The sequence below is a fragment of the Xiphophorus hellerii genome, chromosome 18 (assembly GCF_003331165.1).
Source record: "Xiphophorus hellerii strain 12219 chromosome 18, Xiphophorus_hellerii-4.1, whole genome shotgun sequence".
NCBI classification, from domain to species: Eukaryota; Metazoa; Chordata; class Actinopteri; order Cyprinodontiformes; family Poeciliidae; genus Xiphophorus; species Xiphophorus hellerii.
In genome coordinates, this window is record NC_045689.1 from 9,834,363 (window position 1) to 9,857,799 (window position 23,437).

The 23,437-nt window shown below is 37.3% G+C and overlaps 2 protein-coding genes across 2 annotated transcripts; both read left to right on the plus strand.

The window, feature by feature from the left end:
• Nucleotides 1–44: 44 nt before the first annotated feature.
• Nucleotides 45–3,355, plus strand: LOC116708255 (post-GPI attachment to proteins factor 2-like). Its single transcript, XM_032546109.1, has 6 exons — nt 45–641; nt 887–1,060; nt 1,693–1,942; nt 2,125–2,231; nt 2,331–2,439; nt 2,602–3,355. Exons 2-6 carry the CDS (start codon nt 893–895, stop codon nt 2,730–2,732), a joined length of 765 nt encoding a protein of 254 aa, XP_032402000.1. The 5' UTR covers nt 45–641; nt 887–892; the 3' UTR covers nt 2,733–3,355.
• A 3,232-nt stretch (nt 3,356–6,587) lies between these two features.
• LOC116708106 (alpha-2-macroglobulin-like) lies at nt 6,588–22,992 on the plus strand. Its single transcript, XM_032545885.1, has 36 exons — nt 6,588–6,685; nt 6,785–6,965; nt 7,081–7,237; nt 7,838–7,890; nt 8,104–8,124; nt 8,503–8,671; nt 8,767–8,851; nt 8,940–9,081; nt 10,010–10,127; nt 10,261–10,370; nt 10,455–10,622; nt 10,734–10,952; nt 11,621–11,681; nt 11,787–11,932; nt 12,039–12,188; nt 13,059–13,202; nt 13,319–13,400; nt 13,498–13,660; nt 13,829–14,054; nt 15,364–15,490; nt 15,638–15,759; nt 15,910–15,961; nt 16,367–16,450; nt 16,587–16,763; nt 16,974–17,049; nt 17,342–17,498; nt 17,615–17,689; nt 19,043–19,205; nt 19,292–19,479; nt 19,723–19,935; nt 20,091–20,209; nt 21,186–21,276; nt 21,900–21,968; nt 22,054–22,159; nt 22,272–22,382; nt 22,473–22,992. Exons 1-36 carry the CDS (start codon nt 6,588–6,590, stop codon nt 22,673–22,675), a joined length of 4,626 nt encoding a protein of 1,541 aa, XP_032401776.1. The 3' UTR covers nt 22,676–22,992.
• Nucleotides 22,993–23,437: the final 445 nt, after the last annotated feature.

The window sequence follows — 23,437 nt, forward strand, 5'->3', positions numbered from 1 at the left end:
TATATCCTATGCACGCATGCCATTACACGACGCAGTCTTCCGGATGCGTGGGCTAATGCGAGCGTTGGATTTATAGGGGCTTTTAAAAAGAAAACAATCTGAAACTCATACTGCACAGCGTAAAACACTTAAACAAGCCGTCACACAAACCAAGAGCGAACTGACGAAGGACCAAAGAAATCGGTCATTTGATTGTTGTTTTTCAGCACCGCGGAGAGCGTCCAGAAACAAAGCGCTGCTGACGCAGTATTTTTATTTCATTATGTTGCATACCTTTGACCAGTTGCTGTGATCTGTTTTCGTTTATTATCAAAACGGTTTCTATTATTTTGACACATCTTGTTCACGGCTCGCCGTCTCTTCCGGAAACTGCCATTCTCCTCCCACTCGTGTTTTTCCTCCCGCTATCTTCCACGCAAGGATGACAGCAGCATCCTTAGGCCTACCATCATCTGTTAGGAACATCTGGATAAAATTATAAAGATGAACGTTTAGAAAATGAAGATGGCTGGATGACGTCCCAGTCTCTTCTTCCTGGCTCGATGGGATCAGAGATTTGCAGCTCCTTCGCACACTGACATTGTTATTGTTGAGCCGGTTGTAACTGCAGCGCCTGCTGGGCAGCAGTGAGCTGGGTGGAGGTAAGGGTTTTACAGAGTGTATCCTTTTAGAAACAAAGCATACGTGAATGAATTTATCAGAATAAAGATAACTACTCCATGACTCAAATCCTAGCCGGGCATGGCATGCACACTACTAATTATTATAACAGTAAATATGTATCATGCATGCATAATTTTCTGTGAATAGAAATATGTTGCCACTTTTGTGATTATTTTGTGATTATTGTTATTATTTTTATTTTTTTATGTTTCTCCGCTTGCAGGGTAAAATGATCCAAGGCTCAAACATTTTGGGCTATGAGAGGCCCCTGGTCATCAGGATATCATTCGCCACTTGTATTGTTGTTACTGTGTGCCTGCCACTGTTAGGACTCATCACTTGCGTCTCTATATCCTCTCTCTTTCACTTTGAAGATGCTACTGGTACACATTGCCAGGTAATCTGTTATTTTCCAACAGCTTTCTGGAAATGGTTCTTTTATTAGAAATTGTTTCTTATTACCAAGAAACCATTATTATTACCATTACTACTAGTGGTAATAAGAAATCTTTTTTTTTTTTTTGTGGAAAGAAAATGACCTTTGCCCTTTTGTCTCAAGGTCAAAAGTGTCTTAATATAAACATGTTTTTTTCAGTTGCTTCAATACTCCTTAAATATTGTTTAATTGAAACTTTTTCATTTCAGTACATTTATTCATAAAGAATACCATGTTTTTTGTTGTATTTATTTAGTTAGTTAGTTATTTAATCAACCAAAACATCAAACAACTTTCTGTTACATTTTACACAAATCCTGGCATCACAAATCCTCTACTGTACTTAACAGTGTTCAGTAATTATTGGGTGTAATAGTAACCCAATAGTAATGGGTTACTATTACATTAACCCACCTGTATTGTTTGCCATCAGAAATCTCAACCTTACATTTGATCAAAACACAGAGAGAAGCAGAGAGTTTACATTAAAAAAGTACCTAGAATGTGTTCTTCCCACATTAAAACATTTTCACTTATATAGAAGGTTGTTGTTTTTTCAAAAATAGAATACATTCCTCCTTCTTTGTCTTTAGGTTCCCAACTACCTGCCATCCATCAGTGCCTCTATCAGCCTCAGTCCTGAGTGCCACATCTGGCGGTTCTGCATCGGACTGCACTCTGCTCCGAGGCTTCTGGTGGCCTTTACCTACTTCAGGTTTTACAAGTCCCGCTTTGCTGCCAGGTCCTCCGAGAGCGCACTCAGCTGCTTGAACTTGACCTTTTCCATTTTTGAGAACCTGGGCCTGCTGCTTCTTACATATGTGTCATCTAATGAGACATACTGTGAGTGATCCAGTTATAAAATACCATAAGACATGCATCCAGTTTTTTCTTTTGATGGCGGAGTCTGCCTTGTGGTTCAAACATTTCTTTACTAATTTAGCAATTATTTTGCTACTGAGTCGTCATGTAGAATATTTTTGCTGCCTGTTTCTGAACACGTTTTCTCTTTCCTCCCTGTACAGTTGTGCATAAGGAAGGTTTCGTCCTCTTCATTGTGAGTTCACTTATCTACATGCTGATAACCTGCCGTTTGTGGAGATCAATTAAGAAGTATTCATTAAGTCCCGAGGTAAAGAATACTAAATATAAAACACCACAATGCAATTAAAGCTATCCACTTTAATTGCAGTATTTGAGCCTTGTTTGTGATGTTATTTCTTCCTTAAAGGATGCCAAGTCTCATCACTGGAAGGTTCGCTTCTTACTCCTCAATGTTTGCTTCTGTGCTTTTGCTGGATTCTTTTACTGGAAACACAACATGTACTGTGAATCAGGAAGTAAGTTTTACCTTGTGTTATGTTTAATATTTTAAAACGCTGACACAACTTGTAATGAGACAAAAATAGTGATGGATATTTTTGTCAAGTAGTGTATCTGTGTTATAAACACTATAAAATGCTGACCAACACATGCATGTGTGATATCTGTGTTATTTACAGGTTACACCTTTTTTGCGCTGTTTGAGTACCTTGTCGTCTTCTCCAATATGGCCTTCCATCTGACAGCAGTGTGGGATTTCAAGAGTCGGGAGGTTGTGGTCATTTCCTCCTTTGAGGATAAAGACTTCTGACTAGAACCTAAAGATGAGCAAGATAAATGTGCCAGCATTAAACCACATGATGAAGACAGCAGCGATCCTGTTGAAGATTGGGATGGGCTTTTCCACATTTTTTCATAAGGACTTAAGACTTAAGAGCTTAAAGTGTGTTAATGTCAGTCAAGTGCAAACAGATGATACACACATATATACATGATGAATGGAGAAACAGCTTTTGTTCCAATGTTACTTATGGTTGCCTTCAGTTTCACACAATATTTTAGGTGATGTGAAATTTTACTTTGACATCAAGCACAGCAAGTACTGTATGTCTGCCAAAGTACATTATATGTGTTTTAGTAGTCTGAATACATCCTCACAAGTAATTGCTTCAAACACAGAATTTTATATCCTAACCAAGTATATTATTCATATTGTTGTTGAGACCTGGAAGTGGTGTTCCAGTTGTGTTTTATAATAAGCATTTGAACCCAAAATAATATTAGTTCCTCTGCTCAAGAATAAACTTACTTTCATTAATTGCCAATAAAATGGCACATACCTCCAGATTGCCATAGATGACAAAAGTCAGATGATATCTGTCATTTGAACCTTTTACGTTATGTTTTGTTAATAAAGTATTTGTTACGGAGGAACGCCTTTGTCTGTGGAATACAACACTGACAGTGATGCTTGTTTAAAATAGCAGTAATTGTATTGCATATTACATTGTGCCGCTTCAAATGTGCCGCACTCACCCCCTTAACAATCTGCTTATTTGTATATAAAACTCTTTTTTTATAGAGATCTAAAAAATTATGTTTCAATAATTTCCAGAATTTATTAATTTTTATTTAGAAGCAAAAAAGATAACTATAGTGGTTTTGTTGGACTCCATGAATTAAACAAGATTCCATACATTAAAATGTTTAAAAAAAATATAGGAGCCTTTTTATTGTTTTTCCCTGTGAATTGGAAAAATAGGAATTTTAAATGATTGAAAAATCATTCGCTTGAAGGGTTTTTCGACGCTTTATTGTGTCCACTAGATGGCTCACTGTCTCTGCACATGATTGTACGTCACGGATGTTTTCCGTGGAGTAATATCTCCCACACCATTACATCCAACTCTGCGCATCCCTACATTTAGTTGTTTCTAAATTAATCCACGGGCTGTAAATGACTGGATTTGATACCGGTGTTAATCATCTAACATCTAATCTGTCCGTCTACCAATCCGTCCATCTCTGCATTTATTCGTTCTATACAGTTCCCCTAATGTTTGCATAACAAACTCAAACACTCGATCCTGTTTAAAGGTCATTATTGCACAACTTTGCTAACTCTAATCTCACATTTTTCACTTAGAAACACTAAAACAAAAAGTAGGTTATTTCCACTACCAGAAGGAATGCAGATTAGTAACAGCAGGATCAAAACAATTCAGCAGGAAATTAAAAATTTATTTAAAATCAATAAAATTGATCTTGGCCACTTGAAAACCTTCAATCTGACCTTGCTCAACAAGTAGCAAAACTTTGAACATAATATTGCATGTTTAAATAATTGCACCATACTAACGAATTATTGAGTTATTTGGTTTTGCTAAAAAAAAAAAAAAAAAAAGAATAAAAATAGGGGCTGTTCTAGAGCCTCAATGCAATGCTAGACATAATGGACCACCTTTATGACACTGTCCTTTAACAGAATGTCTTCAGTCAGAGGCTTCTCAGATTGGCTGTGGTACCAACAGCTACAGGAGATCCTTCTTGTCCACAGCCATTAGTATCTACATTGACTGTTTGAAGAAACTTGGATAGTTTTAGTCACAACATTTACTTTTCATTTAATTTCACTTGGGATTGATAGGTATTTTTAAAAGGAAGCCAGTGTTAATGCTATATCCCTGCCTTTATTTGTTTTGCAGCATATTGTATCGACCAGCTTTGGAGATTTAGGTCACCTTATAAACCTGAGCATCAAGTATAACAGCATAGCATAACACCATTAGCAAACCTGTCAAACTATAAACACTATGTGGAAAAGACTCACAATTTTGACCATTTATATGCAAAGAGATGTTACTGTGTGTTGGGGTTCTTCTTCTGGGTTTTAAAAGCCACTGGCAAGTCAAATGAAAGCTGGATTTTATTTGGGGACATCGGAGAAAGGGGGTCCTAATACAAATGTAATGTCTTAGAACAAATTTGAAAACCATTTTATCTCCACTTTACAACTATGGATTAATTTGTGTTGGTCTATCAAATAAAATGCACTGAACTGACAAAATGTTGAAATGTTAATGGGATGTGAATGCTTTTGTAAAGCACTGTATTTAACTATTTCATTTCTATATTGTGAGTCATACAGAACGTTTCTGAACAATTTTGGACAAAGATGCATCAAACTGGTGACAACATGTGCAACATGAGAGAAACCATGTCCTGAGTTCTTGCAGCGGTCGGCTAAAGATTGAGATTAGGACTCAAAGAGACTTAATCAAACCTTCCCAAGATAATCTGTGCACTCAACCACTGATATGCTCAGTACAGACAAAAACAACCTGTTTAGCTTACACAGGAAAAACTGAGCTTTTTTCACTCTGCATGAATTCTTACTCAGTCTTACTCAGCACTGCAAAATAATATGAACTTTTCATTTCAGTAATATGCCTAACTGTTCAGTTAATTCAGAATGACTATTGTACAATGAGTTCATTTATTAATATGCTGGATTCCCTTCTTGTCAGACTTTGTGGGCGATAGTGACTGTTGCTGGTCTGTAAGGTTAGTTGTTGACATGCTGCAAATTTGGATCTACGTAACACCAGGACTTTCCTTGTTTTTCTATCACCTCCCAGATAAAAACAAGTTGTTTTTGTCTTCCCCTATTCCAGCTGAAGGATAACCATTCTGTCAGCTCTACATCAAGTCTTTGTGCTTTGCTTTCATAAAGTTACAGATAGTTTTGACCTGTTTGTTTTGTACAGCGTGACTAAGGCTAACCAGATTGTTAGACAATAAGGAGATTTGTATTTGCTGATGCAAACTCTGATTGAAATCCACATTTTCATTATTTAGTTTAAAAATATTCTGACGCTACTGGGATGTTAGCAGAAATGTTCTGCTGAAAAGTTGATTTTTGTAAAAGAGCTTGGGTATCAAACTAAAATTTCCTGTGGTTGGGGGATCATTGAGTCAACACAACAAACATTCATTGACACACACATACATTTGGACAAGTTAGTGAGACTAAGAGATTAACGAAATTGGTTTTTGAATTGTGGCAAGAAGCCTGAGTACCTGCAGAGAACCCACATATGCACAGGGAGAACATGCAAATTCCATGCAAATCCAGGCCCTTCTTGCTGAAAAGCAACTCCAACCATGCCATTGTACAGTCCTTATTTGTCATCTAGCTCCACAAACTGTTTTTCACACAAGTTGTTGTTTAGTGTAATTATTACTTTTATCACATTAAGCGGCCATGCAAATAACAGAGTTGGAGATCCACTGTTTTGTAATTTAATTATCTTCAATTCCAGTTTTTGTCCCCAAGTTACTGAGAAATTAGATCTGGTTGACAGTTGTATGAGCTCCCATTTCCTGTTCAGTATTTTGGTCTTTTCCTTTCAGTCCTTCCAGAATTGTAAACAAATTTTGTTTTGGATCAACCAGCAGATTAAACAGAAAAGCATTTTTATAATACTGGAGTTATAATAAAAATTGGTTTGCACCACATTACATTCTGAGTAATGTGTGAGATGCATAGATAAGGATGAGCCAATGTTGGCTGATTACAGCAGTATGAGTGTGCCGTTTGGTTTAATGGGTGGAGTTCAGCTTCTCTCTATTTAACAGCTTCTTTCTGTGAGGGGCCATCACAGTCATGGTTAAGCCAGGGATCCAGATGTGGACTCTTCTTGTCTTATTTTTTGAGATGTACATGGGTCAAGTGTCCGCTTCTGATAGCGCCAACTGTCCAATGTAAGTTGATGTGTAGATGTGAGCGTGAAATGTTGCTGTCCTCCATGTTGCATCAAATCTGTGTGTAACATCTGTGTGTCTTGATTTGTCTGTTTGTAGCCATTATATGGCAAGTGTTCCAGGCATTCTTGAATCTGGATCAAAGAACAGGTTCTGTCTGAGTCTCTCGCAGCCCAGCTATCGTGTATTGGTGAAGGTCATTCTGAAAGGCCTGGACAGCCAGAAGATTCTGCTGAGGAAAGGAACCAGCAATGGCTTCCATAAATGCTACCAGTTTTTGGTGATTTCCCATATTGAGACAGGTGTTGGGGAGCTAAAACATTGAAGTAAAGAATTTATACATGACATGTTTGGTATTCCGCCGAGTGAAATTAAGGTTTTAAAATGTCTTTCAGGTTCCTTCAGTGAAAGCAGAGGAGGAGCAACTATTTGAAGTGTCAGTGAAAGGCGACAATTTTTATTCCAGAGAAATCAAGAGAGTGCTGATAAAAAAATTTCAACCAAAAACATTCATCCAAACAGATAAACCGATCTACAACCAAGGACAAACAGGTAACTTTGAGATGGTCTACTAAGATGATGACAACACAGGCATTTTTTTTCTCACTATAAAAAATAACCATATTCTTTGTGGTTCATTGACTTGAATACAATGATTGTAAAATGTTTTTAACAAACAAGTCTATGGAAAAATGCAGAGTTTGAATATTTATCTGGGTTTTCACCAAGTTTGTTCTGACTGATTGTTCCTCTGTTTCACAATCTGTTAAAAGCACAACAAAATTTTATTGAAACGTGTCTTGATTTGGGAAAAGTTTTCTCTGATTACATAAATTTTCCCTTGAAAGATGTAACAATATTTCTAGAAAGACAAAACTAAACAAGTAAGGGGAGTAACACCCTTCTGTGTTTAATAAAGTAACAAAATGTTTAACTTTTATAGCCAGTTAATGATGTCAAAAACAAATTCTTGTTCATCTGCCTTCTAGAAAGTGGTAATGTGGGCTCTCCATCGGTCTGAAACCCAAAAATAGTGGGAATCACCGTAGCAAATCGCCAGCTATTGTTTTTGGAAAACAAACAAACTCTACTAGCTTGTAAAGGTTATGATGATCTTTTCCTTAACCTTCATATGACTTCTGTGAATTTCAGTGGAATTCAGAGTGGTCACACTGGGCACAAACTTGAAACCAGTCGAGGGACATGTGAGTACTTCTATTCTCTCGTTTTTTGGATCAGTCTCAAGTCACCTCTGTTTCCAAGGTTTGTAATGACCTGCTCGTCGCTTTCTTAAAAAGAACAAAAAACATTGAAAAAATTTAGGGAAATAATCTGAAAGTGTTTTTGTATTTGTGAATCACTACAAAATTCAAATGAAAGAAAATTTTAAAAGTTAATTTCTCTCTGCTCTTTCTTAGTATGGTGCCATTGTGATTGGGGTAAGAAAGTATCAACAAACCATTTTCTATGTATCTTTTTGTAAATTTATTATTTGAGCTATCTGGGAATGTCTAGAATCCATTGAATTCCCTCTAGCAAACAAACTGCTTATTCAGGCAGGAGTTGGTTCAAAATTGAGACATGTCACCTGTATATGTATTGCTCTAAAGATTTCACCAGAAATCAATGTCAAAATAATATTAAGGAAGAACAAAATAGATTCAAGCAAAACTTTGCTCCAGTTTATTAACTCACCAAACCAAACTGAAATCGATGACATTTTATCTGCACTCTCATTAGGCAGCAATCACCTATGAGCTTTATTCAGAACTGACTTATTAGTTTCCTAACTGTCTGTTCCTTGGGTACATCAACAGGATCCTCACAACAACAGGATTGCACGGTGGACAAATCAGACCGCAGCTGCAGGAACCATTTTGCAGTTGTATTACCCTTTGGGCAATGAGGCCCTCGAGGGGTACTATCGAATTATTGTACAAATAGGCAAAAACAGGGTGTTTCACAGCTTCAAGGTCCAGAAATATGGTGAGTTAAAACTTTTTCTTCCTTTTTTAATATATGATCTGTTTTTATAAATATATATATATATTTTTTTTTTTTTTCTTTTGTTTTGTTTTCAGGTTTGCCTAAGTTTGACGTTGTAGTTACCATACCTAAAGAAATAAGTATTGGGCAAGAAACCTTTGAAGTTACAGCATGCGGAAAGTGAGTAAAAGACAAGGCCTTCTCCATGCAAATCTGAGGCAGAACCAGTCTAATAAGCAGAGTCATTTTTGCTGTTCTTTTCTATTAGGTACACGTACGGAAAGCCTGTGAACGGAGATGTTACACTCAGGATCTGCAGACCTCAGAGGAACCGGAACTCCTGTAGAGCTCAGACCAGCTCTAAAAATGAAGCCAGACTAACTTCTCTTTGCAGGACAAGACAGAAGCAGGTGCAGTTGCTACAGTTACAGTCTTTATATAAATAATTGAGAAAGAAAGATATTTAATACCAAGTATGTTTATCTTTTTTCTAATACGGAATAGTCTACAATATATAAACAATGTAGGACCAACTTTTATATTAAGCATCTTTTCATTTTGAATAAACATGCAGGTTTTAGCATCTGTTTTCTTCTATGAAGGATTCAATAAGAAGAGGCAATGCAATGTTTAGCATAAGAAAAAATGTAACCTTGAGGTGCATCTGGTTTAATTTTTTAGAAGTTGAATCCGTCTTTTAGTCTTTCCACTTGCCTCATAAAAAAGATGAAAGAAATTACCAGTTGATAGACTAATTGTTTGATGATACGCCCTTTTTTATTGTCAGCATCACCACATTTTAAGCTATTGCTGTTCTGTCTTTTTAACCCACTATGTTCCCCTCAGAAAGGATTCATATTCATCCTTATTGTGCACAGTGCAAACACACACGTCTACTAAAATTAGCAAAAACTACAACCTCGTCACACCCACTTTGGGCTAGTAGTGTTTTAAAGCACCCTAATTTATTATATTTTTTTCTGAATGGGGTACTGCCACTGCATACATCCCAACTCAACATAGAGTAGGACTCCTGGTTATGGAGATGACCACATTGCGCCAAGTTGGGCATATAGGTTGCTGGGAGACCAAGGGAAGTCATTTACATGCAAAATGTAGCCATGACATTGTCAATAAAGATGGAAAAGGATGAGGAATATTTTCTCGGAATACAGCAAAATGGTAAAATTGTTAAGGAAAATGACTGGTTTCTTTGACATTGATGGAGATCTGTGTCTGATGGTAATTGCCCAAAAAACTGTTGTAGTGAAAAATTGGAGCTGAGCAATAAAACCTGCAATGTGAGCATATTTTACCTCTTTGATTGCTGTTTCCCAGGCATGCAACAAAGGCTGTGCCACATTTGTCTACAAAGTGTCAGGTTTTACCAGACCTGACCCAAAGCCATTTCTGGATGTGTTGGATGTCAGTGCCACAGTAGTGGACAGGTTGACATGTAAGTCCCACTTTTGTTCAGATTCAGTCCCCCCAAAAAGTTACTTCCAAACTCATTTTGAAGGTAAAACATGTTAATAAAAACAATGCTGAAGCATGTCAGTGTTGTAAAATGGAGGTTTTCTGCTGTTCAGGTGCTTCGTACACACAGTGGGAGAGGATAAAGATAACCTACCTCGTCGGAAGGTTGTTTTTCGAAAAGGTTCAGAAGACTTACACCCAAGGAACAAATCTGGATGGAAAAGTGAGTTCAGCATGTGGGGCAGCACCAGATGAGACTGTTTAAGTTTGTTGGACTCACAGTGACACGGTTTTATTTCATGTCCAGGTTAGAGTGGTGGACTACCTCGGCAATCCTGTCCCTCAAATGACGGTATACCTTTTCGTGGGTAAAAAAGGCTCCCCTTGTGTTGTGGACACTTTAACAACAAATCATAAAGGAATCGCCAATTTGTCTCTTGAAACAGAAGATTTCAGAGGGGAGATGCAGCTCTATGTATGTACGAGAAAGCTTTAAACAATGTTTGTGCATTCAAAACTGAGCCTGTCTGCCTGGATTGTTCACCTTAAATGTGCCTTTTTCTTTATTATGTTTTTGCCTAATCAGGCAAGCAGCACAGACAACCTGGAGCCCCCGGAAAAAAACGTCCCCTATTATGACGTCGCAACGGTCACAGTTTATGAATCTGGTCCTGGTCCCTCAGCATGCGGGTTTCTCAGAGTAGTTCCAATTGACAGGCCACTTCGCTGCTATAGACAAGAAGAGATCACTATTCAATACAGTTTAGAGCAACAGTTGTTGAGCTCTCTGGACATAGTATACATGGTGAGTCAGTCTCTGCTTTTTTCAGTTTCTTATCTCCCCGACGAATGAACAGTAACAAGATTTTTTCAAATGTAAAAATCAAAAACTTTTATGAAAGATTAGCATTAGAAGGGAACGCCTTCCCATCTGTGGAGAAATTCAATAAAATCTCACATGACTATATTATAAAAATGATATATAATCATTTCATAAACACATGAAGACATTTTCCACCACAAGCGTCAGGCAAACTTGCTCTGTTGCCAATTAATACCCACATTTCTGCCCTGCCACTTTTGTTCCCTCTTCCTTCCATTTCATACCTCTAAATTAACCAATTTATACCCATGCATTTAAACCTTGCATTGACAACTGATTCCCTAATTAACATATTTTTACCCTTAATGCTCCCTCGTCAGCGCCGTTGTAACCTTGTGAGCCCTGTACCCACCACCGCCTACTTAGAAGTAGCCATAAACCTTAAACAACTCTACTTATTTTATTCTTGATCCTTGTTTTGTCACCCGATACAGAAAATTGATGATATAATTTATGACTCATGAGCAAACCAAGGGAACTTTAAATGCCATTACTCTAAAAGCGAAATGAATATAAAATATTAATATATTCAAACATCAAAAAATCCCAGTGCATTTTTTATAACTGGTAGCTTCTGTTGAACTCTGCAGATCTTGTCCAGAGGAATCATAGTACACCAAGGATTTGTTCACCTGCATATGGATTACCCAAGTATGGATGCAACACCTGCTCTAATATTTTATTAGCTCCATTGAAATATAGCTGTTGAGAAACACTTTCTAAACAACACAATCAATGCTCTGTTTACTCTTTCAGAAATCCAGGCTGAATTCTCCTTCAGTTTGACAGTGCGGACAGGATATGCACCTTCCATCCAAGTTGTGGCGTACACCGTTCTCGAGTGTGAGAGAGTCCTCGCCCACAGTGAAAGGTTTTACACCGAGGACTGCTTTAGCAACCCGGTTAGTGGCCCTACCTGTCTTCTAGCAATAGCAGCTAAACACACTGACTTAGGAGGTCCAAATTATTGGCATTTGGTGTGCTTTTCGTTGTTTTTATGTATTTCAGGTGTTGCCAAAGTTTTTACCTTCTCCAGTCTTCGCTGGTGAGGATGTCAAATTGTGCATTAAGGCCAAGCCTAATTCAGTATGTGGGGTGAGCCTTATAGATCTGAATGTACTCGCAAGGGCTGATGTAAGCAATCTGGACGCAAATCAGGTAACTGGAGACACGAAGCAAAGAGGGGCATGGGGGATAGTTCAGGACTTATGAGACAGGGTTGTGTTAAAAGCTTCTGCACAATTATTATCTTACCTACAATAGATGAATCTCTTGCAACCTTAATTTTTTACAAACTCAGATTACTCAGTCCTGGAGGCAGAGGCTTCTGGCTAGTCTGAGACTTCCACCGTTTTAGTACAACTTCAGTTTGGGAAGTATTATAGCAGTTTACGCTAATGTTTTCATACCAGACAAGGGAAACTGTCAAATAAAAAACAACTTATCTTCACTGACTGGCAAAGTTTTATAAAAAAAAAAAAAAAAGTTAATTTAAAAAAAAAAAAGACCAAAGGCGGTTACTTCAATCTGGCATCATTTAAATATAAAGATAGAACAATCCTAGCAACAGAACCAAGGTTTCATTAATGGACATATGGAACAATGTCCAAAAACCCCAGAAGTTGCATTGACACACGTTCAAACTTCATATACTTTGCATATACTGTATGTTGCACAAAGTCTGGGAACACAGATATGTTGAATCTATCTGTTGAATGGTTATTCACAAAGAAGACCAGGACTATTTTCAAAAAAATTGGAAGGTAGTGATAATGCATCACTATCTTCCAATGTGAAACACACACCAGATGCAGAAATTACAAACTGTTTCCGGTCAGAATACCTGAGTGGTGATAATACAAAATATAGTGGTTTAATTGATTTTTCTTTGCGAATTTCAAAAGATTCTCCACAAAAAAAATTGACAAATTGAAAGAAAAGAAGAATTTTGTCTTGCAGTAGCAAATCTGTAGAAGAAATTTACCAATTTTTTTTGTCATAGGTGTTTTTTATTTTCTCGTTCTTCAGATTTATGGATATCTGCCCATCAAGAAACCAGAGCCTCTTCCCTCTGAACTTGTGGATGAACCTGAATGTGTAGAGGTGAAACCAAGGACCTCTTATCTTGCTTTCACCAACCAAGAGAAAGAAGATGCCAACACAGTTTTCACAGTATGACTAACACACATTATTTCACTTTTACTTAGTTTTTAGGCACGTGTTGTTGTACTTGTACACTGATTTTTATTTTGTTGGTAATCATTGATTTTGTACATTGCTTAATCCAGACTCAAGGACTGCAGCTGCTAACAAACCTGCCCATCCAAAACCCCACATGTCTCAAACTGGGGGGAAAAAATTATCATGAAGGTTTTTATTTTGTAACTGAACCATTTGAACCTTCTTCATGTCAGGCATAGTAGGCTAAATCACATTTAATCATTTAACTTTACATTACATTTTCTAGCTATGTTATCAAGAAAGATCAAACCCCAGTATTCAGAAAGAAGGGCTTTGGAAAGGCGACCAATTCCTGATCCAGGAAGACTTTCATACACCTGCTATGATGAGCTGGAGCCTGTGTACAAGCTTTCCACGGAGACGTGGCTGTTTGGCCTGGTGAAAGTTGGGTGAGATGTAGTTTTAAAGGCATTTCATAATTTTAAAAGGGGAAATGTTTGTGATTCCTATGCCTCAGTGAAGATTATTGAGAAAAAGAAACTGACTCAGTTTTAAATCTAATCATGTGCTTAAATTTGACCACCTGACACAGTGTGTTTGTGTTATTGCTGCTCCAGAGAGACGGGAAAAACCTGTGTGCCTTACGCCGTCCCCAACATTGTCACCACCTGGAATACAGAAGTCTTCTGCGTGTCACCTCACGCTTTTGGTTTGGCCCATCCTGTACTGCTTAGTGTCTTCAAGCCATTTTCGCTAGACTTCAAGCTTCCTTACTTCATGATCTGGGGCGAGAGCCTCGAACTGAAGTCGACTGTCCATAACTATCTGCCCACCTCACTCAAGGTAAAAGATGATTTTACATAAACTAGTTAGATAATTAAAGACAGGGAAAGAAAAGGATTCCTAAATGGCAAACTGCATTTTTTTTAATCTTTAGCATAAAATAGTCCAGTCCAGATTTGAGAAGTTTGTATATGTGGTTTGTATGCTTTTCTAATTCTAGTGATGCCAAAAATTATTGGAAATGTTTTCTTTTATATATTTTTGCAAACAGGAAAAAAGTTTCATTAAACTCAAACGCTAATGCTGTGTAATATATCATATCCCAGTCAATATTAAAATTTTAGTGTGTTCACTATCGCAATTATAAATGACAACTTGGATGCCATATATGGTGGGTCTCTTATTTTAGGCTTTAAAATTAATATTAATAATTTAAGATTGATTCATTTATTTCTATCTTTGATAAAGATGCCAAGGATCATGTAGGTCACATGGACACAAGATCTATGAAAAGGCATTATAAAGTGAGTTGATCTATTAAACTGAACAGGATGAAAATGAAAACTATAGACTGGGGTATACACTACTTTAGATTTGTAGTGTCTTTAAGAGACTGGTGCTTTTTATTTTTATTATTACATTAAATAGTTCATACTTAGATTTTTTAGTAATTTTTTTCCAGATTGACTTAAAAAGTGTGCTATTGTTGTTACAGCTTACATTTCAAAGCCGCAGAAGAGTAATTATTAGAAATGCACCAAAATGAATATTTTAGCATCTATATCTGGTATTAAAACTGCTATTATGGCAGAATTTAAAAATATTTACTGTTATCATATGTATTTCCATATACTTTTGATACTGTGTAAAAACAACCACACCACCTTTGTTGCTTTTTTGTTTTAGTTAAACATCTCATAATCATGCTCTGATGCCTCAGACCCCCAGTCTGCATTTATAATACCCAGATGGGTCCAATTTAGGTAGGAAATTTGCTGAAAACCAAACACCAAATGAGAACATCCACAGGCTGTGTAATAGCCCCTATGATAATTGTCTTTGTGGGTTTTTTGCAATTAACTCTGGGGAAAAAGTAGGAGAAACGTATATCTTGTGTGATTGGTAACACATTTTTGTCATACCAATTTTAGACCCAACTCAGCTTAACTGGTTTATATTCCAGATAAAAATGTCACCCTAAGATGGGCATATAGACTTTCTGCCCATCTAGCATTAAAAAAACTCTAAGAGGCCTAAATGTCTCCAGCTACAGCTCCTACGGTTCTAAAATATTTATTCTAAAATATTAAATGATTTTGGAAATACATGTAGCTTGTTCAAAAAGTGAACTCAACTTTTTCATCAACAGATCAAAATTACTGCAGCCGCATCCTCAAGTTACATCCTTACTCCCCTGTCTACTGACCAGAGTACGTTTTGCCTCTGTGCGGGGGAGCACAAGGTCATCCGCTGGACCTTCACTCCAACGTACTTAGGTAGAGGAAAGGGAAGACTTTTATATAGAAAGTGGCCGAATGACTTTCCGTTGTTCGTCGGCTCATTTTCATTCCTCACGACAATTCACTGCAACCTCTTTGCTTTTCAGTATTTTAGGAATTAATAGAAGCTGACCTTTCTTTCAGGGGATTTAACGGTCAGTCTGACTGCTGAGGCTGTATCTTCTCAGACTTCTTGTTGCGATAAAGAAGTGACGGTGCCAGAAAGTGGTCACAGCATTGTGGTGACGCGGCCTCTCAAAGTGAAGGTTGAAATAATGTGTTTTTATAACAATAAAAAAAAAATCCAGATGTAGAAATATATATGTTTTACTGTTAAAAGCATATGGACTCATTAAGGTCATTAAGGAGGTGCTTGCTATACAAAGAAAATAAATTATCTTTAATCTCTTTTTCAGGCTGTTGGATATGAAATAATAAAGACATACAGCTGGCTGTTCTGTCCAAAAGGTCAGTATGGGTTAGCATGATGTTATCCATGATAATTAGGCATCAACTTCTTTCAAATGTTAATATATGAATCTATAATAACAATTGCTGTCTAGAGAATATGTTTCATGGTGGTAATCTTCCGGTAGGGGTTGTGAAACTTCATATTTTGACACTTTTATATTAGTTGGCTAATAATTATCAGATGACTTATGTTAGCATATAGAATAGAATAAAAAACATTTCCAGGTCAGTTGATGAAATTATTGTGACATTCCAGCAAAGCTAATGTACCAAGTCAGAACTGGACATTTGTTTTTTAATTCGCAAACATGGCAAATGAAAAAATACTTGGAGCAGCTTTAGAACCAGTTCTTCCCTTTTGCTTATGTTTAAAGTGTTGTTTTTGTTTTTGTCTGTGCGCAGGACACTATTTAAGTGAAAAATTGGAGACACATATCCCCGACAATGTGGTTAGTGACTGTCTGAAGGCCAAAGTCTCTGTTTCAGGTAAATTGATTATATAATCCAAGATGATTTATTTTTACAAAATAATGTTGGAATGACACCTAAAAATGTGACTACGAATCGATTTGAACTCAAATGTCAGAGCATGATCAGTTTCCATGAGTCTGTTTTTATGCAGGTGACATCCTCAGCCGGAGTGTGGAGAACCTGGGTGATTTGCTGTATCTGCCGTATGGCTGTGGGGAGCAGAACATAGCTTTCATGGCAATTGACACTTACATCCTGCACTACCTCCAAAAGACTAACAAGCTGTCCCAAGAAACTGAGAAGAAGGGAATCAACTACCTGATTACTGGCAAGTTTTTGTCATCTTTTGAATGCAGAGAGAAGTAAAAGTGTGTGTTAAATACATTCCTCCAGTTAGAGTGCAATCTTATGTTTGGTCTTTGGCCTTTTTAGACATAAGGTTTTCGTCTGTTTTAGCTTCCTATTCATTAACGTACTTAAGAACACAACAAACCAAAATTGAATCTCTACCTACTATTGCCATGTTCACTACACCCAGGCTACCAGAGACAGCTGGCCTACAGGAAGAAGACGGGTGCATTTAGCACATTTGCAAAGGGAGAGGAGAACACTTGGTAAGAACACAGCTGATACACAACATGTTTTTGTGATTTAAAAAAAATAGTCTATGGTTTCACATATTTCAAGAGGTTTTAAAAAAGCTATAATCTTTGCAGTATCATTCAGCCCTCAAAGTCAGAATTTTTTGAAAATGATCCTTTTCTGCTTCTTTAACCTTTTATGCACCACATTTCTGCTGCTGTTAAAGTCTCACTCAGCAGTCTCTGCTAATGTGGTGCTGTGTATTCTATTATTGTAGTGTTTGTTTGCTAGGAAAATGTCAAATTTTGTTTTTCTCTTCTCCAGGCTCACTGCCTTTGTGATGGTAACATTTTACAAAGTTCAGAGCTTTATCTACATTGATCCCAAGATTATTGAGGAGGCTCGGAAGTGGCTGGAATGCCAACAGCGGGACAATGGTTGTTTCAAAGTGTCCGGAAAACTCTACAACAACTATATTAGGGTAACACAATTACACAAAGGATTTTTGCAAGGGGCATGTCAATTGATATAATTCTTACTAAGTAGAATAAAGACAGTTATACAGATGTTAATCTGTCCATGGTTCTGTCTACGTAGGGTGATGTTCCTGATGAAGTAACAGTCACTGCCTACGTCACTGCGGCCTTACTTGAAACCAACGTACCAGCAGATGTAAGTTAATTTAATAGAGTCCAGATTTTGTGGCTGATTTATCAGAACCAAATTTGTAAAACTCTGACTTTTAGATACCAGTTTCAAACAAAATCAACAACCAAAACATTTTTATCTACCATATTAAAATTCTGTTTTCATCCTAAAATGTTTGTAGGAAATATAAAAACAGCATTCCACAAAAAAAGAGCAGAAAGTTACTGGAAATGCACCACAATCAAATCCAATGCAATAAAATCCTCCAAGCTTTCAGAAAAATGTGTCTCTGCTCTTACAAACCAGCTGAGAAATACTTAGAAATTTACATCATATCTCATTTACTTGTTTACAAAACAGACTGTGGGACTTTAGCCTTTTTTTGTGTTTTAACTACTAAATATTTTACATAAAAAATATGTTGAGTCTGGCAAGGTTTAAATACCTTAATCATTCATTTGTTTATTTTTTTCTACAGAAGACTATTTAGCTAAGTTTTGTTTTCCGACTGTTTTCACACTTGTCAGTCACTCAAAATGCCTGAATCTTGACACTATCTGATTTCTAGAAGTAGTACCTGTAAAAATCTTATTTTACATTTATCATAGGATTTAGATTATGACATCATAGTAAGTGAGCTATTTAGACCAGGCATCAGTCTGATACTACAGAACAATAATTCTCCTGGTAAAAAGTTGCCTGTGACTATAGCTGTAGTACTTCAGGTTCAAATACATTCAAAACTACAGTAACCTCATGTTTCTGCTTTGCAGATGAAAAAAAGATATATTAAAGGCTAGTTACTTTTCCATGTGACTGATTTGTTTTGATTTCAAACAGTTTGTTAAACGTCTTTCAATAAATCAATTTTCTATACTTGCTTAGACATGATGAGGGCTCCAGAGTCTTGGGGAAGGGTTAGATATGCATCTCCATTTAGGCAGTTTGCAAAAATAACCATAAAAACACACCTAAAGTCAATTTAAAGTATCCAGTGAGTGTTAGGATATATTGAGTGTGTGAAGAAATCAAACCCATGCATGGGGTAATCTGCAAACTCTACTGAGAAAGGCTCCATCTAAGTTTCAAACCCAGAACTTTCAGTCTGTGAAGTAACAGTGCTAACCACCGGAGCTATCGTGTGTCCACATCTACAAAAAATTTTTTTTAAAACTTCTGATGGAACAAAATCAAATATGCATCCTGCATAATTCCAAATTCAGTCTACCAAACTTATCTGAAATGTCCGTTCATGTTTCAGTCATTCAAATATTGCTTCGAACTCTCTGAGAAAAAGAAATCTACACAGCTGTATAACTGAATATTGCCCATGTGATTTTTCAATGACAACAATTTAGTTTTCTTTCATCCGTTAAGAATCCTATGGTGAAGAAGAGCTTGTCATGCCTGAAGGACTACATCTATGATTTCAGCAACACTTATACTACAGCTCTGCTTGCATACGTCTTCACGCTGGCAGAAAACCTGGAGGCTCGCAGTAAGCTTCTGCACTACCTTGACTCGGTCGCTATAAAAGAGGGTGAGTCAGCTTCCTGATATGAATCATCCAAGATTTACCACCGATGCATGCACTTCAAATGCTAACACAACTGCATACTTGTTTAGGAGACCTTCAACACTGGTGTTTGACACCAAAGCAAAACCCATGTCCTCTGTGTGTGGAGATCAGTTCTTATGTACTGCTGGCCAAAGTCGGTGACTCTCTCTCTGAAGGAGACCTGTCCTGCTCCTCGAATATCATCAGGTGGCTTATTAAGCAGCAGTCCTACTACGGAGGCTTCGAGTCCACCCAGGTATTGTGTTGGATTACAAATCAAGATGCTGCTCTGTAGTGCACATACCAGAAAATCAACATAAACTTACTGAACATGCCAAAATCAGATATTCTACTAAAAGTCTAACACTTTCTGGTTTCCCTCAAAAGAATATTTTTGGGGGTATATACTGTAAATTTGCACTTACTACTGTCATCCATCTATTATCTAATGTCTGGGACAGGGTCAGGTGTAGTAAATGCTGTGTGTTATATGTTGTAGGACACAGCAGTGGCTATTAAAGCTATGACCCTCTACAACGCCAAAGTTTTGAATCGAGAAGGTTCCACCTCTGTGACTGTGTCATCCCCCACTGGTCACCTGTCATTCCAAGTGAATCAGAACAACAAGCTGGTCCACCAGGAGCTGATGCTGCAAGATCTGAAAGGAAAGTACTGGCTGAGGGCTGAGGGCACTTCATGCTCTGTAGTACAGGTCAGTGACTGGAACAGTTGGATGATGGTCAAAGATTTAAAAAAATAAAAAAAAAGGACCATACTTTTTTGTTGAAAAGAAATGAGATCAGGTTGTTGAAAAATATTGGTGTAAAGAATAATTGTCTTAACTTCCAATTTTCACCTGGTTTCCAGGTTACTTTTGTTTACAACATCCCTGTTTCAGCCGTTGTCAGCAGTTTCAGCGTGGAAGCCAAAGTAGAGATCCACAACTGCTGCCATGACCGCTTAGTCACGCTGAAGCTGAAGTCATTGTAAGTAAACAAGCAAGTTACTGTTGCAGACAGGAAGATTTTGTCATCGAGCCATTCATCTTTAATACATACCAGTTTTGGGGGTTACTTGGAGCTGCTTCTTTCAAAGCAGTCACTATTCCAAATTTGTGTTCACTCTAGACATGTCATCAGTCTATTTCAAGGACTACATAGAGATAAGCACCATGCTATTCTTTTGCACTGTTGGGAAAAAACAAGATTAGCTGGAGGAAAAGTGTGAATTCACAAAAAGAGAAAAGCACACAAAACCTCATTAAGAGAGGCCTCAGCAGAGATTTGAACTTGCAGCCTTTTCGCTTTGAAACCACTGTTACCCCACCATGACACACTATTATGACACAATAACTCCTTCCATCAATTTCCTATACCTGCTTTATTCTTGTACGAGTTGAGAGGATATGGGAAGGGTTCGCTATGTCCAACGGTCAATACCTAAAGTCCAGATCGTTTCAATACCTAGAAACGGTCTGGACTGTTCCCTGAACAGACCAGACAGATTATTCAATAATTAGCAGCAAAAATGATTATTGAATTGTAAATGTTGTATATTTTTGTTGACATATAGATTTAAATTAAAAACAGCCATTACAAAACGCAACACAAACTCTGTGAAGAAACATTCCAGTTTGGATTCAAACCCTGAACCTTCTTGTGTCAGTATGTCATGACACAAGAATGGCAAATTGAAAAATTTATTCATTTTTCAATCAGAAAAACTGCAAAATTTAGATGGCAGACTGAATTATCTAAGATCTTTACATTCTGTGGGTCTTTACCAACATGTATTGACTTCTGTTGATCTAACATAAACTTTGGGATCCAATGGTTTATCAAGAACAATTCCTACTTGAACATAATCGTAGATAATGGTATACTTAGCTCAATTCATAGACACTGAACAAAAGACATTGGTGTTGAGAACAAAAGTGTGACAATTTTCATCCTTGCCTAACAGATACAGTGAAGGCCGTAGCTCTACCAACATGGTGGTCCTGGACATTGCAGTGCCCTCTGGATTCTGGCCTGTTCCAGCATCCTTGTGGAATGTGAGTAACTCGTTAATGTGAAGTGAAATGTTGCAATAAAGTGTGCATTGATACAATTCCAATAGAAACTTTGCATACACTCCCAAGCATGACTATGACTTTAACTTTGTGCCGTCATTAATCTTATTTGAAGACGTTTGCTCTGCCTATGTCCAAAGCTGCAAATTTCAGTCATCCTTAAAGGGATTAATATTGGAGATGCTTGTAATTCAGACAGAATCAAGATGCCCTAACAGGACAATAATCCCAAACATACATCTGAACTGGTTTTAGAATGTATTAAGAAAGCGGACTTTAGCTTTTTGATTGCTCCCAAAAGCCCTAAATTTACAGAATATTAAAAATTTGTAGAACATGCAAATAAGAGACACATCAGTTGTAATAAATCAACATATTTAAATGAACTCTACCAATTTTGCCAAGATGAGTGTTCAAGTGTCCAGCCAGCAACATGTCAGAACCTACAATAAGCTTGTGTCCCAGGTGCAACTTGCTTAGCTTAGTTGCTGTTTGTGCCTGTAATTAAGCCCCTATGTATAATTTTGACCATTTGAGGATAAGAGATAATCCATATCCAAAACACACACACATTAAACATTTACCTGAATGTCTTCTCCTCACAGCTAAAGAAGGGGGCGTTGGTGAGCAACGTTGAATACAAGGACGGTCATGTTTTTGTGTACCTACAGGAGGTGAGAGGAAGTTAGTGTATACTACAACAGATGCTGCTGGTGAAGTTTGTTGCCTGAAGTTGAGGGTTTTTTTTTTCTTGTTTAGTTACAAAAGGATATTCCTGTGTTCCACGAGTTGGAGATGATTCAGGAGTATGAGGTGCAGCACCTGAGGCCATCAACGGTCACCATCTATGATTACTACTGTCCAAGTAAGACTGCACAGTTTAGTGTTCAGCAAATCAAGCAATTACAGATCTGAATATGATTGAGATTAAATGTGTTTGATCATTTAGTTAAATTTCTTTTTTCTTTTCTTTGAAGGTGTCAAGGGTGTGACAGAATATTGCGGAAAGAACTGCTACGAGATAGCGAATTCACATGATCACTATCAACCTCAGGAAAACAGTTATAAACCCAACTACCAAAACCGTCATGACCACCAAACCCACCACAGTAACTCCCGTGATGACCGCCAAAAACACTACCATGACTCCCGTGATGACCGCCAAAAACACTACCATGATGACCACCAAAGACACCACCATGACTCACATTACCACCCAAGCCACCCGGGACCGCTCCCACACAGATACCACAGCCGACTCCGCCACCGCCACCACTTACGTCCCTTCCACCACTATAGGCATGGCAGCTACAATCACTATCACAACTACCCCAGATATGACTATGACTATGACTATGACGATGATTATTACCGTGGCTAAAACAAGGACTCAGTCGTCCAATAGGCATGACAGTCTCTGTTTAAAAATCAGCTGGCTATTATACTGGCCACATACACTGTTCAAACTGCAAATTTTCTGATATTTTGCTAATTATTCTATTTTTTTAGATCGCAGCCATCCTCAAGGTCATCAGTGATTCAGACATTATCTAAACACCTGCTGTTTTTTAAATGTTGTTTGGTGTTTAATGTGTTCTCCTGCAATCTAAGCTGAAATATAAAGAGTTTTGTGCATTATTAAATCTAAACATTAAGGGGCATAAAAACCTAATAAACTGATTTGACTGAGACGAAAAACCTGTGTTCATTTTTTTCACATTCTCATCTGCTCACACAGCTTTGTACTTCGACAGTTTGGTATTATTATTATATAAGCAGAAACAAGCACTGGTTAAAATGAAAGAAAGTATTGGATAAGTGGTTGTGTTTTACATATTTTGTAAGAAGCTGGTAGAAAATGTGTCTGTGATAGAGATGAGTATATTCAAAAACAAGACAGGGATAGTTCAATCACCAAAGAGCATCAAGTGTCTCTAGCTACCCTAGCTGTAAGGTCTATTGTCGAATCGACAGGAGTGACAAATTAATACAAGGCTTTTTTTTTTGCGGGGAGTGGGTTGGTATCTGGCGACATAGGGAAACATTTTTATTAAAATCTTTAAAATTCTTACAGCACAAAAGAAATTGCTACACACACTTAGTACAGTTGACTGACACCATTTGCTTGATTTTGTAAATGTGG